Raw genomic sequence first — 17,423 nt, 5'->3', positions numbered from 1 at the left:
GAAGCACAGCAAAAAATAAACGAAAAGACACTTGGAATAGATAAACGCGGGAAGAGCGCTTCATTGCCCCAGACACACACACAAGTAATCACCACAGCGCGCAGTGACAGGTTAAGCCCTTGGCAGTGACAGGGCACATATGCGCCTCTCAGTGGGACAGCGGCTGTGGCATTACCGCTCCGGCTCCACTTAGCGTGACGTAAAGAGCCCGCTGCTGCCGCCTGCTGGTCAGTAGTCTGTATATACCGGGAGGGCTCACAACTTGCTCAGCGCTACACTTCCAAACCCAGATAGCGGAGCGGAGTGAGAGACACAGAGAGAGGAGGCGCGCTGGCACCGCTAGAGAAAAGCTGCAGCAGCGACACACTCGCATTGCTATATACAGGGATCGGGCTGGCAGCCAGTGACACTCCCCTCCACACAGAGCGATCACAGCCAATTGGGAAATAAGGACAAGAACATCCAAACTTCACTTGGAGCGAATCGGCCGGGGGCAGTGGGGAGGAGACGCTGAAATCTAGGAGACTTTTTCCGCTTTCTTCTATTTCCCTAGTCTGTGATTCTACTATTTCTATGTGATTTAGAAACTCGGGCGAGATTTGGCAGCGCTGCTTGGAAAGCGCAGGAGTAGCGATGGGGAAAGTGTTCGCAAGTTGCCTGCTGACTTTGGCTACACTTCTGCCCGCGGTAGCGATTGAATCGTACTCAGGTGAGTGGGGATCATGTGTCAGTGATGGGGCAGCTGTCAGGCTGAGCGGGGAGGGGGGTCGGGGTGCATCTGACAGCTAGAACCATGCAAGCGCCCAGCTGTCAAACCCACACTAGCTTGCCTCCCAAATTCAGAACCGGGGTATTTACCATGTGAGAAGCCTGCTGACTGGGAGCAATGTACGGGGGGGGGGGGGGGGCGCCTGACCCCACTTGGACTGTTTTGCAGAGTTTGAGAACTTCCCCCCCCCCCCTCCCCAGGATGAAGGCAGGAGAGCGGATGGCAGGATACAGGCAGGGGAACTGAAGGAAGGATACCGGGCAATGGAATAGAAGGAAGGGCGCAGGCGGGGGGACAGGGTACAGGCAGGAGCATAGAGGCAGAGTGAACCCCGGGCTAACCATGTACTCGGAGCTGCAAGGGACCTGCAACTCCATTTAGTAGCTATTCTGTAATATATCGGCCCAACACTTGCCATATTCGCTCATTTCGCTCCCCTCCCCAGCACAGTGCCATACTATAAACATAGGAAAGGATTCTCTGCGCACAAAGCTTCTCTTCTCACTATACTGAGTCAGTGGTTCCGCTACTGGAAGATAAATACGACCCCAAATTAGTATGAGGTTTACTGTGATTCAGATTTGTAACTGGAGTTCCTCAGTGCATTCCTAAGGATAGAACTTGATAGACTTCTGATTTTTATCCAGTCTACATTAACTATGTGACTATGTAATGCATGCAGTGTGATTATTGGATTGCTCTGCCCCAGCCAATTCATATGTTCCATAGAATTCTGTGCTCCCTGGATAAGGTTTTCTGTTCCTGCACCTGCCCTACTATACTCCACACTAAATATACAAGACTATGTGACCCACATTTGTGTGCAAAGGTGCCTTTCAGTACACAGCCTGCTGCCTGGCACCCTGTCAGTAAGCTGGCACAAGTGGGATCAGGTTATGGGGGTGAGGGGTGCCAAGCCTGGAACTGAGAGAGGGGTTCCTGGATCTGATCTTTGGCCAAGTGTGAGATTTCAATGAACAAATAGAAATCAGGAATTTACCACCTTGCCTGGTCAGGGATCCTCAACTAGCTACTCTTTTGATGATGATGATGATGATATTGATGATGATGTACAACTTTCAGCATCCCCATTTAAGTAGGTTAAATATTGATGCTTTAAACTAGGTATGTCTAACTTTTAGCATTCCAGCTTTTGCTTCACTGCACATCTACTGACATCCACTGGCGATCATAGTGTGTCAGCTGAGTTTGCAGGGTGTTGTAGTTCACAAACAAATGTAAATATCAGCCCTTAGATCCTTTCCCACTAGCGTCTCCATTTACAAGTCCCTAATTCCCCAACAGAAGTTTTTCCAGACTTGTATAACATTTTGCTGGTTGCTAGACATTCCGTATACACATCTATGTATCTGAGCAGTTTACATTTCAGAGCCAAGAACTTTGTGTCTTTGCCTCTAATATCAGAGGTTCTCCTGCCTGTAGCTAAAGGCTGTTTTCATGTTCCTTGTTTCCTTCTCTGTCAGTGCCTATAAGGGTCTCAAGCCCAGCTTGAAAACTGATAATAATAACAAATGTCAGTTTCAATTCAGTATCTGGCAGCACACAATGTGTTTGCTTTTCCCTCAAACTTCCCTTATTTCATTCCCTCCTAATTCTGAATTGTGCCTCCTTATTCCCACCCTATTTCCTCTGGTTCTTATCTTCTCAGCTGCTTTCCTGTCCCCCCTCAATTAAAGTAAACACGGTCATTTCCTTGTGCTTCTGTCATGTCCTGTCCAGCCATGGAAGCCCCAGAGAACAATGCACTTTGGATCCCAGAAAGTATTGTAGGGGACCAGGTGCACAGCCTGCTTCACTCTTCCCTTTCACATCTGTGCAGCTCAGTCCTCACCCAAGCACATTTTCCACTGTTTACTTGGAGACTTTGGGAAAATAAAGTTTTGTGGAGGTGTATCAGTAGGGACACAATCCAGTTGCAAGAAATATAGAAAATATACAAAAGCACACCAACAATCCTTATTTTCAAATGGATTTTGAATGACTTAAAAGACAGACAGATCTGTATGACAGACAAATCTGTATCTAAACACTAACAGTGTCAGCTTATCCAAGCTCAAGCATTTTGCTGAGAGATAAAAACCAGAAGGGAGCTGCTTCCTATCTAAGTCTTGAAATGTTGTAGCTTAGTCCTTAGGTTGCACTTGTTGCATATATATATTAAACTATATATAGAAATATATACACAGAGTATATATGCTGAGGACTTCCCATACCAGTCAGTTGAACTGAAGAAGCTGCTCGGATGAGTAGTGAAACATCTTCAATGATTACCAAACAAGTCCAGTTGCTTTAAATTTATTTATACTAGATATACCATGACCTGGATGAATGAAAATCTTCATAGACATTTATACACAGAATATTGTGGGAGTTGCAGTTCAGAAAGTACCAGTCACCTATACTTGCATTCAGTGGATATTAAAATGAAATTTACTTCACTATCGGGTTATTTATTAGTGGCCACCTTTTAATATTTAATCTAGCTTTTTTTCTTGCATGCTTTAGTTCCTAAAGAATATAAGGTGTATTGGTGCCTGAGATAAATGGGTCAGTACCAGACACTCTGCAATGCTTTGTCCTATATCCATCTAATTGGTTATAGGATAGTCTGTTACTTTTCATAGTAGTAATTAATACAGAATAAATAACAGCACTAAAAACCAAGAAATACAAACCTTAGCTAAAGTCACTTACAACATATGGCACTCTATACTATAGGCTGTAAGTGACTTTAGTTAGCTTTTTATTTTTATGTTCAAGCGTCATTATTTGGTCTACCCAGTATGTTCATTAAAGTGTTAGCATTCAGGTTAAAATATATGTATTGCTTTGACTGTTATTGACTTCATGCATTTCCATGATTGGTTCATCTGGCTAAGCAATTGATCAGTTTATAGTAAGGTTTTAGTGTTTAAAGTTATTCAGTTTCCAAAAGCCGTACTTGTTAGTTTAATTAAATCAATATTTAGCTTAACATATCAGCCCCCATCCATAAAAGAGTCAACCAGATCTTATGGCAGAAGTAGAGAAATCCAGCATTAAAAACACATTACAGATAAAATCATGTTATTTCATAAAACTTTCATGACCAGTTTATCCTGATTGTGAATCTTTGCTTCTGTGTTTTCTGGACTATCTCCCATATGGCTTTAAAGCTAATTAACTTTTACAGGAGAAGAGTAGAGTAAAATTGCTGCTGTCTGCCCATCCGTTTTACAGATCCAACTTTCCCAGAAGGGATATTTTTTCCAGAGCAAATTATATTTCTGTAGTTTTTTTTAATTCCTTGGTAGCACCTCTTCCTTCTGCTATATGTCAGTTGCCTGTAAGCAAGAGAAAGGTTAATGTCAATGTCAATGAAAGTATAAGTAGTTCCAATTCATTTCCCAGAGAGCCAAGACTGCAAGTAGTCCCCATGGTTAAAACCCCCAAAGTGTCTGCAAAATACTGTTATGGAGTTAATAGCCCATCATTGCTCTGTATAAATGCTAAACTGTTGCTTAGTGGAGTTACTGAACATACGCACAGCTAAAATCAGTGATGTCTATGATGGATTGCTGTATAAAGTCAGTCAAGTAGTTCTATCTATCTGTGGCACACATAATTTGATTGAATGCTCTGCAGGTCAGCAAGTGAACAGTCTATGATAATAACACACAATAATATGGAAACCTAGATCCCTTGTACAATTGCTTCTTAGCTCCCCTATATAAAGAATGCAGAAACTTGCTAAATTCTCAATTTGTGTTCATCAGTAGCCACATTCTGTGTATTGTAAAGCTGTATCGAACTACAGGATCTCCCTCCTGTCTGCAGTGTGCTTCTGTGCCGAGAGTGTCTGAGCTACACTGGGAAAAATCCTAAACTCCCCTCTTTCATAATAGTCTGTCTGTTGAATACATGGCAGAGACACTGTGTGCTGCCTTCCAATTTTCCATTGCACTGAGAAGGAAAGCTCCACGAGACATTCTTTACAAGCTGAAATAAGCCAGATTGTAAAAAATCTAAAGTAGAAGGAGAAGGAAAGTCACATTTATTAGAATACCCAAACACTGTAGCATTTCCTTCATTTAAAATTCAATTTTGCAAGCAGCAGCGTGACTATTGAGTGACTTTTTACTAGGAGAAGAGAATCTGGGAAATGCATAACAGTGTATGTGTGTGTTTGTGTGAGTGTGCACATTCATGCATGAGTGTACTGTGTTAAGGCGGATCCAGAGAACCCATTAGCTTCTTACATCGAAAGGGCTCAGTAGTATTAGAATAAAAAAATAATGGTGTTTGCACCTTTAAAGAAGTCTGTATCTGATATAGGAGCTGTGAGTTCTGAACCCTTGTGTGGGACAGAAGTAAAGGTGACCATACTTGCTACAGTTACGATCTTTCGCATGACCATTGGTTTGTTGTTTGTCCGCTCTACTAATGTTAAGAACTGAATCATCAGATATGCAGGTAAAAACTAAGGAATTCTTTAAGGTGGTCATACATGGTAAGATTTGTTTGTTTGGTGAGGTTGCGACATCAGTTGGGGAGGCCTGTCAGAGGACCTCATATACAGGCAGATAAGTTGCCTAGTTGGTCTTAAGCTGTATGGCCACCTAAACCATTATCTGACAATTAAGCATTAATGTTATAATGTTTGGGCACCCTTAATGGTGCCCAATCAAAATTTTGCTGTCCTGCCTGATCAACAAGGCAATCAATATCCAAGGCTTTTACCGATATCGGTCTCCTCATCTACCACCATACACGCAGTGTCGGACTGGGACTTCAGGGGCCCACCAGAAAACCTTAGACTATAGGCCCACTCTCCCAACTAGTTGTTCTAGAAGTCCTATTAAAGTTTGCAACTATACATTTTTGTTATAGCAGAACTAATGTTCTGGTTGGCTCTCTAGTCTTCTTCCTGGGATCAGCATTTCTACATGTGTACTTATGTACCTTTTGCTGCCATTAGTCAATGCACATTTCTGAAAGGGAACCTACTGGGCGTTTATCATTGACTATTTACTGCTATCGGTCTAGGCACAAGCAGAAAGCTTAATATATCAAGTAGATGTAAGGTGCTCATTGTTGTTCTAATGCTTCCATAAGCCTCAGGGAGCTGTATGCTGGCTGGGTACTTGGAGAGATGCTCAGTACAGCTACTGGGGATACTAGAATAAGAAATTTAGAAAGGCATGTTATTTACAGCTTAGCTATCCTTAATCTGCATTTTGATGTAGCAAATAGTATGTAGGGAGAAAAAGGCAATTATATAGTTTTATAACATTATTCTTGAGGTACAGAAATAATATTTAAGGGCTGTGCAAACTGTCAACATGTTTTACCTTATTTATTAGGTACTTGAAGTCTGTGAAACATTCTATAGCAGAGAGGTCACATGAAACTGATATATAATTGGTGCTGTCTCTTAATTCCTTTGGTGCTGTAAATGAACACATGTCCCCACCACAGTGCAGTATGGAGGCGTGAAAACAGGTGTATGGCATTGGCCAAACTAAACTGATCTCTCTGTGATATTTCGCAGTAAATAACATTTTGTCTAGTCTGTGTCTAAGCAAGTGATATTCTGGAAGGACCCAGATTTTTTTTGTTGCTAAAATTAAGCTAGATATGCTTAATATATGGTACAAAATCCAAAATAATTAAAAAAAAACTGCAGCCTGTTGCAGATTATTGTCTACATCATATTTATAGTTTATATAATGCCAAACTACCCCTTTAACTGCATCTGTTTATCATGTCAGCAGGCTAGGACAGTATGATAGAGGGTTCTGAGGGTTATAAATTGTGATCACAAAGACAAAGTAACCCAGTAAACATGCAGAAGAAGGGCAGTGTTTTTGTGTTTCTCCTGTACTTTGCACTAAAAGTGAAGACACACGAGGCGATTAGTCGCCGCTACTATTTAAAAATTGCCAGCGACTAATTAGCACACCACAAATCATTGTGCAATATGTTGTGGCGACTTGTATATTATTCTGTGGTGGTTGACGACACGATCATAGCCTCAATTAATTGTCCCATGTTTCTTCATCCTAAAAGGAATAGTTTAACCCCTTCAACACAGGGCACAGAAGTGAAGTACAGGCAAGCTGGAAAGCACATAAAGCAGACAGAATTTTCATTGAAAACCAACCTTATGCATAGTACAGGACAACTGGCTTTGGAAACATTTTTAAATAGCAAGAAGGCGAAAAGTACCTGGGAATAAAATTAATAATAAAATAACTTCCTTTACTATACAGCAAACACAACTAGATAAATAGCTATTTATTTATGAGAATTTCCCTGCATGTTTATAACACTTGATGCTAATTTAGACTTTCGGAATAATCAATAGTAGCTTTCAAAAACAATTTTGTTTTCACTACTAATAGAAAGCAGAAGATTGCAGCAGGATAGAACAAAACTGAAGTATACTTTGTGTCAAGTTAAACAAACCCGTTGTTCTTTTATATACTTTTTTTATCTTCAGAAATAAATAAAGTTCTTTATCTTCAGAGATAAATAAAGTTCTTTCACCTGACCATACACATGGATGTCTACACACCCGAAGAGTCAAACTAATACTAATAGGGAATCTCACAGGCTTCTTAAAACATCCACTTTGTTTGTTGTTCATTAGTATATTAAGTCACAAATCCCATGTGTAACATTGGTATGATCCACTCTGGTGCTTATTGGAAAAATAATATTTGTTATAACCTTTACAGGCCTCAACAATTCTCAAAATGAAAATGAGGTATGCGCTGACCTGTCATTTTTCACCAACATGCAGACACTTTACCAATGGAAGTCAGCCATGTATTGCAGAACTAATCTCCTAAGTATAGCCTACGCTTTATAGAGGTCAACCTGGCATTTTGTGCTTTGTTCTGAATAAAAATATTAAACAATAGCCATTCTTAGGTGTAAATCCATAACCAGGGGTCTTGACCTTACATTCCTACATTGAAGATAGTAATATCATAGCAATAATGTTTCAGTCTCACATTGCCACCATAAAGGAGACATCTTGCATACCATACATCTATGGTACTGGTACTGGTTTTACTCAGTACCAAAAATTCATATTATCTTTAAAAAAAGACCACTTTATTGGAGCTCCCTATAGATACTCCCTGGGCATGTTTTAAATGAAGGGTGGGCGTGTCCTAATGGTCCCACCCAGATTACAGAACAAAACAGGCACAAAATCTCACATTAAATGTAAGTAGACCTGCAGGTTAATAAACCGGCATGTCTTGAGTGGGCAGAACCAACTTTGGTTATTCAGCATTGTGACCCTTAGGGGCTGATTTACTTACCCACGAACGGGTCGAATGGAGTCCGATTGCGTTTTTTTCGTAATGATCGGTACTTTGCGATTTTTTCGGATTCTTTACGAATTTTTCGGATCCAATACGATTTTTGCGTAAAAACGCGAGTTTTCCTATCCATTACGAAAGTTGCGTAAAAAGTTGCGCATTTTGCGTAGCGTTAAAACTTACGCGAAAAATGCGCAACTTTTCGCGTAAGTTTTAACGCTACGAAAAATGCGCAACTTTTTACGCAACTTTCGTAATGGATACGAAAAACTCGCGTTTTTACGCAAAAATCGTATTGGTAACGAAAAATTCGTACAGAATCCGAAAAAATCGCAAAACATACGAAAAAGTCGCAAAATGTTCGTTTTCAAGTCGGAACTTTTCCAATTCGGGTCGGATTCGTGGGTTAGTAAATCAGCCCCTTAATGTAGTATTTTAACATTCCCACTAATGGCTGAGGACTATCAAAAAGTGCTGGAGCTAATAGTTAATTTCTTGTTTTCAAGATCTGCGGGGCTTCTTAAAGCACACTCCACACTTTAACAATGGTGGACAATGAAATTGCTTTAGAGCTTATGTTCTATGGTGAGATCCAGAGCACAAAAAAAGAATCAGTAAATAATGTTAGTACAGGCCTCTGTATCTTTTTGCATTACATTTTCTATTCACACAGTTTGGAAGTGCTCTTCCAATATTTGTTCTATATAACAGTTCATTTTAGTTACATGAATTTCTGTGTGCTTAGAAAACAAGTATGCCTGAAATCATTGCAACATTCAGATATGGAGCTTTGACAGTTTATCAGTCCTAGTATGCTTCAGCAATGACACATTAGCAGATAAAATGAAAATATATCTCCCAAAATTTTTTTAACCAGTTCTAACATCCTAGTTCAGAAATGTTTAGCAGATGAAATGAAAATATATCCCCAAAAGCATGAACCAGCACTAACATTCTAGTTCAGAAATGCTTTTTTATTAACTTTTACATATGTTATGCCAGTTCATAGAAGATGTTTCTCTGTAACTGTTGCTCCGTCATTCTGCTATTATTACACATAGGGGCTGATTTACTAATCCACGAATCCGAATAAGAAAAATTTGGATTGGAAAACGAACATTTTGCGACTTTTTCGTATTTTTTGCGATTTTTTCGCCACCGTTACGACTTTCCCGTAAATTGTCGTGAATTTTTCGTAACCGGTACGACTTGCGCGAATTGTCGCGACTTTTTCATAGCCATTACAAATTTTGTGAATTGTCGCGACTTTTTCATTGCCATTATGACTTTCGAGAATTGTCGCGACTTTTTCATTGCCATTATAAGTTTCGTGAATTGTCGCGACTTTTTCATAGCCATTACGACTTTCGCAAATTATCGCAACTTTCGTATTGAGAGCTCGAAAAAGTTGCGACAATTTGCGAAAAAGTCGCAAAGTACCGATCATTACGAAAAAAACGCATTCGGACGCTTTTCGGACGTTCGTGTATTAGTAAATGTGCCCCATAGAGTGTGATATAGATGTTACACAAAATCTATTGTTGACCCATTAAATATATAATTCTTATCAGTGTCTAGTGATGTCTTTAGTTATAATAAGTGCTTTACAGTGTCCTATAAGTGGATAATAGAAGTCCATGATGTGTATGAGAGCACTTGTTCTAAAGAATTTTTAACTCTTATTGTCAGGTATGCCATGTGTAGGTGAGATGTTTCTATAGGTCTAGGGGTAGTATTCGCTAATGTACAAGAGAGGGGGTACCAGGTCTAGACCTTCTTTGGCTTCATTCTTTGCAAGAGACTGAATGGAGCTGGGGAACCAATTGAAGAAGGTTTTAACAGTGTTGGACTGGAATGCCAGGGGCCCAACCAGTGGCTCATGAGTGACATAATTCTCAACACCCCCTATGATGTTGCTCCCAGTTGGCTTAATGTAGATGCCCATTCTTAAATTTATGGTGTGAAGACAAGTTTTGGAAGCACAGAATCACAGTTTTACTCCAAGCAGAGCCTCCTGCAGACCAGCAATCCACGTGTAGCCACAGAGCTACACATGAAGCCCCCTTTTTTTGCATTCTCTAGGAATATGAAGATTCTCATTTATTCAGTCTAAAACAACTGGACTTTTCTGAGTTTTTTTTAAATGTTTCACCACTCAGTTCTTCAGTGGAGAAGCCATTTGGATGAGTGGTGAAACATTTTCAAGAAAACTCCAAAAAGTCCAGTTGCTTTAGACTTAATTATACCATTAATTATACCATGATACCATTCTCTATGAACTTTTTTCATGCTTTTGTGGCTCACCAACACATTTACATCTGAGTGTGGTTCACAAGTTAAAAGGGTTGTAGAAGTAGGTAAGCCCACTAACACTTGGGCCTACCATGAATTTTCCTGGTATCCTGGTGGGTTAGTTCAAAACTGGGGTTTAGTAAGAAGAAGCCTGGGTTGGACATCTGGAAGGCATTTCTACCCATGAATGTATATAGGTGTGCTCATCTAACAAGTACTTGTTAGATTGACAGGAGGGGGTTGGGAGATGGGGTGCTTACCTGCCTCACCCATCTTCTTGGATAGAGGACTGCTTAACACAGCATTCTAATAAAGGGTTACCATCTGGTTTCTCTGTTCCAAAATAGGTGTTTGTGGCCTTTTTTCACTTTGCACATTGTTCTGATAAATAAATGACCCCTGTTAATAATTTGCTTATTGTGAATCAAACAAGCCACAAAATAGTGAATATGAATATGCAGGGAATATTCTGTACTTACTAACTATTAACTTTTAACCTACCAAGCTCCAACTTTTCCAATCAGCTCATGGTAAAACTTGCACTGGGAGGTTATTTTATGTGTTACTCTACTGAAAGGCTATATGCATATATGGATATGTACTTTAATGCTCAGGAAACAGGTTGGCGAACAGTGATAGGAGTTCATTGTGCAAGCTTTCCTGAGGGGAAAAAGCAGGCAGTTTTTTTTTTCTTTTTTAACATTCATCTAATAGAGGCTAAATGATTTAAAAATAACCTGTGAAAATATGACCCCGTGCAGGATTTCTTTTTCTAGGTCTGGTGTAAAACTTGGTGAGCTAAATGATACGTCTGTAAGAAATGTATTTTTATGATGGTTAGGATTTCTTAGACAGGAAGGTTTTTCGTTTTTATCCAGTTGGCTTATGTACTTAGAAAGGGACATATTGCACTACAGTTTCTGGTATACAGACAGGAATAGGAGGAGCAGATCTGAAGGGTAACACTCATTAAATATTCATTTAAATATCCTGTTAGCTTTTCCTTTCATTGATACTTTTATCGACCATGTTTTTTGTATCCTGGCTAAAATTACACTTCCTTCTTAAATAAACGCTTACTTGCATTAGCAAAGGGATAAAAATGTGACTCAGCTGGATATATATATATATATGTATGTTGCGCAAAGGGATTACTGTAAATTAATTAAATAATTAGTAAAGGGAAGTCATACTCTAATGTTTATTATTAGGTGTCTTCATCTTATTTTTGCTTAAATATATAGAATGCTATTATGGCTTAGTTTACTCTTTGCACAAAACATCAATATTGGGATTTATGCATATGTATGAAAACTTCTATTTTGCTTACCCCAGCCAAAATATAGAAAAAATTGTAATAGCATAAAGCTATAGGGGTCTTAGTTCTAATGAAAGAACAATACTTGGACTGAGGCATTCAGTATAGTAGCCACAAATATATAAGTAATAAAATAGTTCAGAAAATAGCCTCTTCTGGGAATCAAGCCAGGAACCTCAGGTTTGTGGCTGCCCTCCTTGATCGCTAGGCAAGGAGAGCAGCTTGTGATTGCCTATCTCTTTCTCATTCACTCTCATCCTCATATATTCGCATGTTTTCATGTGACCCTCCCGTCACAACCTGGCAGCATTAATGTCAACCCTGAGAGCCATCAGTGCCCTATTTAAACCCAACTCCTACCTCACTCCCTTGCCAGAGCATTGGGCTCTGTTAGCAAGACCTAGGAACAAACCACAGTGCTTAAGCCATCAGAAGCAAATGCTCAGGCCAGAAAGTGAGGTAGGAGCTGGGTTTAAATTGGGTACAGTTGGCTCTGATTGGCTGATGGATTGTTATAGGGGGGACCAGGTGAAAACATGAGAATAGATGAGGATGGGAGTAAATGAGAAAGAGACGAGAACCCATAAGCTGTTGCCCTGGCCTAGTGGTCAAGGAGAGCAGTCAGAAACCAGGAGATTCCTGTAGAGCCTTACATTGTATGTACAATGTTTGCAGAACTTCAAATACAGTTGGGTGATGCTGTAGTTTGAGGTGAATAAATGGCTTGAAGTCAATAAGTGGAATACTTAGAATGTGGATATAGAATTTTTGTAGTAAAAACTGTGCTATTTTTCATGGTTTATTTTTTGTTGAGTTACTTTTTGCAGCACAATTTTCTGCAATTAATTACAAACACAGTAATTATCCATGGAGCTATTGTAATGGATCAATTGTAATACACTTCATACTATCAGAGCCTAACAGTTGCCTTGCTTTTTTTCATCGCTACTTAGGCAAAAACAGAAAGTGTTCCTTTGAGTCACTGATTACAGTAGCGCTGTTAATATTATAATAAGGAAAATAATGTGAACCCTATGGGGTAGTGCAAGGATGCAATTTCATTCAGACAATCCTTTAATAGTTCTTTGCTCTTTTGGCATAGTCCTCTGAATCACCAAGATTAAAGTATGAGCTTTGTAATACCTCAGGAGGACTTGCTCTAAATACCAGAAATTGACTGAAATCAATCTGTTGTCCTTTCTGTATTTTTGCCTTGCTGTTGCCAGTGTCACAGAGCAGCTTAATCATAAGGGACATTTTGCCAGTATGGACTCTAGAAATGCTTTATAAATCCAGATTGTCATGTACTGTGGCAAGTACTGGTATTTCCCTACCAAATAATTGTGCACAGTGCATCTTGGTAAAAATGCAGCGGTGAAACTTGGTTGCACCATGCCCCCCTGCAGAAAAATCATTTGAGAGGGCCTGGTGCGACCAGTCCCTCCTACCCCACCCCCCCTCTCCTGGCCCCAAATGTGCCACACCAGTGCCCCAACCGCACTGCTATATTTTAGGTAGGAGTGGGGCCAGGGAGGGGGGCTAAGCTACAGCAGACCCTGTGGTCCAGGCCCCCCCGCAACCATAGGGTCTGCTGTATATATAGTTACACCACTGCTAAAATGTATAAGAATGCAGCAAACAGCTACTGAGTTTCAAAACTGACTAATAACTTCACTAATTCACTGTAAATACTAAAGCATCTGGCCTTCATCCCCATGCCTCCATAAGACCACATTAGTTTAGTGTGTCTTCTGAGGTCCTGTTGCACATCAGAATATGTATTAGTTTTGTCTGGGTCCAGTAACCTATAGCAAATATTCAGTAAATGCTACCTCTTGTTTAGTTGCTATGGGTTACAGAGCAAACTTTACTCCTATTATTTCATTACCTCTATTTTCTCATATATACTATATATTTATGAAACCACTTTATACCTGGATTTGGTTCCAGATCCTGACTTCCAAGTTCTGTGTTTGTAAAGTAGCTCTGTGCAACAACAAGAGATGTGGGCAAAGTATGCTTGGAGCTTTACTTGTTATTTAACAACCTTAGCCTTTCTACCTGCCAGAGTTTTTTAATTCCTTATTTCTCCTGTGGTGGCTTCAGATAATTTAAAGTAAGACGACTTTGTGGTGGGCCCCATGTTTTTTATTGTGACGTCATTAAGATGACAAAAATGACACAATAGAACTGCAGTGCAGAACACACTGAAGGTATGCCTGTCCAAGGAGTTAAACTCTATCTTAGAATTTCCTTGTTATTTAAGCTCCAATGTGCCGGGGCCTAAAGCCTGGCACCTTGCATGACCTTATTGCCACTTTAAAAAATGATTACCTGCACATAATGTGCAACTAATTTACAGAAAGTGGCCACCTTAAAAATAGCAAATAAGAAACGTGGGTGCATTTAATCTGTCCTGTGCTTAATTAGTTTTACTGTGAATACTTATTGTTTGCAATCACGTCCCTTGAATTATTTAAAGCGGCTCATCTCAGGGAAATTACAGCAACTGTTAATAAAGTCTTAAGGAGGATTGAAGTGACACGTGTGACCTTACTCGCACTTAATGTCCAGAAAATAGCTATAAGGATAATAAAAGTGGAAGGCTTACTCCATTACCAGTAACTGATAGTAACCAATTAGCATTTAGTGATCTGCTTCAAGCTGAAGATGTCTCTAGTATCCACTGTAGTTGGCAGGAATCATCAACAGTGGTTTATGGGCCTGCAGCACTATTATTGCATGCACCACCGTTTATTTAAATTTAAGTATAGTATTTAAGTATTTAATCAGTCCAGCTGGGTTTCTTTGCTGGTGTTATTCCTGCTGGAGGAGACACTTGTGCCACATCCCATTGAGTTTTATGGAAGCAGCCTTTCACCACTCATATAGTAGATTTTTGGCCCAAAAATACATATTAGAGCTTTTTGGGAGCACCTCATATGACATTCCTTCTGTTTAAAGTAAAGTATAAATCACTGGGGGTGCCAGCTGTTTCAAGGGTTTCTGTGTGTGAGTGCTGGTTATGATATTGTTTATATTAGTTGAGTGGAAAACAGAAGCTCAAAAAATACATTGCAAATGATTTGGTCATTCTAACAGGAAAGGTGGCATGTTTGGCCAGCCTTACATTTCATACCATATCATTTTAGTATTAATATGATAGAGAACATTTAAACTCACTGATTTGCCTTCTTTTTTATATGGTATCCTATTACATCCAGTCTGCATGTGTGGGATAGAATGAGAGCTTCTTGAGATAAAGGCATTACATTAGCAGGAAATGCTGCTTGAGCTGAGAGACTGAGCCTGCCGTGCTCCACGGCTGATCACTAGGTGTAGCTGCATCTCCAAATCCACTGAATGGCAGGCAAGGAGAGAGGCACGGCACCACTGCCCCCCTGCTAACTGCTCAAGCTGGTACACGTGCGGCTGCTAACTCCGAGTAATATTTAGCTCTGCACAAAGTGATCACATTTTAATAACTTGTTTAAATGTACACCAGAGGCCCTCATTAACTAGTTAAATCATTACAAATGATAACAGTAACAGCAGGATCAAACTGAATATGAGCAGTCTCTTTCTGTAAATGTTCCTTTTGCATAGAACAGATTTTTGGGTATTGTATTTCCACATTGAGGGTTTTATGTGTGCTTTTTTTCCCACAGGCAAATACACACAATACAATATATTTTAGATATATGATATATATGTATTTAATTGTATTGTTTTATACTATTTCTATTCTTATTCTTCTCTTGGAATTTGGTTATGGGCTTCCTGTATTACAGGGGTGCCCAGATTTTTTCCCCTGGTGATCTACTTTTGACTTCTCCCTACGTATGCATACCCAATAAACCCAATAAACTCACTTCTGCATCCCCGCATTTCGTGGCTTCGACACAGTCCACCAGAAATCCATGGGGGATGGACTGGTGGACAGCGATCTGCGTTTTGGCCACCCCTGCTGTATTATGTTCTACTACACTTTAGGAATCCCTGTTTCAGGGTGTGATTTCTTTTAACTTGGTAAAATGGTAAATACAGTAGTATTATTTATTGACTGATTAATTGTGTTAGTTTTTATATTAAAATGCTTTGCACTACTGGAGAAAATCCTAAAAGGTGAGTTGCTCAGAATTTAGTGAAAGCAAGAGCGATGTGTTTATTTCCAAGTGTCTCGTGTTGCCACATGACAGATGGGGCTAAATATAAAACCTTCTTGGCTAAAACACACCATCTCGAAATGGGATAAGGAGGACTTAGAAGCTGAATGATCGAGGGAAGTCTATAAATAAAGTCACCAGCTATTTAGTCTCAAGATTTGCTGAAGAAAACTTGACTGACAAAGTTCAACTCTGTTTGCCCTTGACTTTATTACTGTATGTGCAGTATGGTGTGTTGTAACAGTAAAACACTGATTGTTCATTAAAAAATGTACATTTTTACATTTTAATTTAGCAAATTGAATTTGTTTAACCCTTAACCCACATGCTCTCTGTTTCTAACTCTTGAAACATTGTAGAAGAAGCTATAGTTCTCCTCTAGGTCTGTTAATCAGCTGACTACTGCTACACTGGTTCAAGAGTCAGAGGCAGTAGTTCAAAAAATCTGAACACACCAGGCTATGCTGCTTTCAATAGCAAACAGGGGGTTGGGATGTGAGGGGTGGTTGGGAAGGAGGGAAGGTGAGAGGTAGGCGGGTAGTGCTTATGTTGCACACCGGGCCCCTCTAAAGATGAATTTGCGTGGGGGCCCAGTGTGGTGTAAGAATGCCACTGTATTACACATGTAACCATGTATTTTTGTTCCTTGCAAAAGAGCAGTAAGCCTAAAATATCACAGAATTTAATAATGAAGAATATGCTTATATTCTGGCCCAGAACGCTTGTATTACAAAATGTTAGAGTTTAAAGGAAATGTACTGTACATCATTTTTTTTAACCCCCCCACCCTTAAGCTGTATATATCAATACAATTTCCTTCTCACTGTTGTGAAGCACTAAAGCAGTTAACAAAGGAGGCCCCAGGTTCTGTTTATTGAATATATGTAAATATAAGCACACCGTGATTTGTGGTGGCTTTCATTATGAAATATTTCATATTGCTCAATTCCCGTCTTATTACTTTTGGGCTACATGCCTCCTGTCTATTGATTCTCTTTCACAAGAAAGCTTGAAGAATATTGTTTCTTTATGGTGTAAGGAAAAATATGCACAATGTAAAGGTCACTGTGTGTTATTGAGTAAGCTCATTGCTTTCCTCTATATAGGCACCTGCAATATGTTTGGGGGGTGATAATCACTGACTTCAGTGCAGGCCAGAGATGTAGACATAAGGCACTTTTTAAAACACATATATAAATTAATATATCCGGTTTAAATATGCCATGGATATTGTTCCCTGTTTGAATAGTATTTACCTAACTAGTGTACAGGTATAAAAGTGACTAGCTTCCTTTAAACTGTAACTTACATGGTAACAAAATACTCATCAAAAATGCCCAAATGCCTATTCCCATAGAGCAAATAGCATATTAGGGCCTATTTCAATGTCCTTTAAAAGCAAAAGCACCATACTGCAGCTTGTAACATCTTCATACATCCAACAGCATCCTCCTTCATCAATGACATCCTCCCAAAATAATTTTAAAAACAAACAATATTCTGTAAGCATCATGGCAGTCACCAAAATCATTCTCAAGGCAGTT

The 17,423-nt window shown here is 39.5% G+C and overlaps 1 protein-coding gene and 1 long non-coding RNA gene across 2 annotated transcripts in view; one reads left to right on the top strand and one right to left on the bottom strand.

Annotated features, from left to right (window-relative positions):
* Positions 1–262: 262 nt before the first annotated feature.
* Positions 263–17,423, top strand: part of ptprm (protein tyrosine phosphatase, receptor type M) — a 431,502-nt gene continuing 414,341 nt past the window's right edge. Inside the window, exon 1 of the mRNA XM_031903767.1 lies at positions 263–709. Coding sequence (XP_031759627.1) covers positions 634–709 — 76 coding nt within the window. The 5' untranslated portion in view covers positions 263–633. The remainder of the gene's footprint in view (positions 710–17,423) is intronic.
* LOC116411498 overlaps positions 3,860–17,423 on the bottom strand; it is a 43,580-nt gene continuing 30,016 nt past the window's right edge. Inside the window, exon 2 of the long non-coding RNA XR_004223145.1 lies at positions 3,860–4,113. This is a non-coding gene — a long non-coding RNA (uncharacterized LOC116411498). The remainder of the gene's footprint in view (positions 4,114–17,423) is intronic.

The sequence above is a fragment of the Xenopus tropicalis genome, chromosome 6 (assembly GCF_000004195.4).
Source record: "Xenopus tropicalis strain Nigerian chromosome 6, UCB_Xtro_10.0, whole genome shotgun sequence".
Classification (NCBI taxonomy): domain Eukaryota; kingdom Metazoa; phylum Chordata; class Amphibia; order Anura; family Pipidae; genus Xenopus; species Xenopus tropicalis.
Note: the sequence above shows the minus strand (reverse complement) of the source record. Positions and strands in the feature narration are given on the sequence as shown.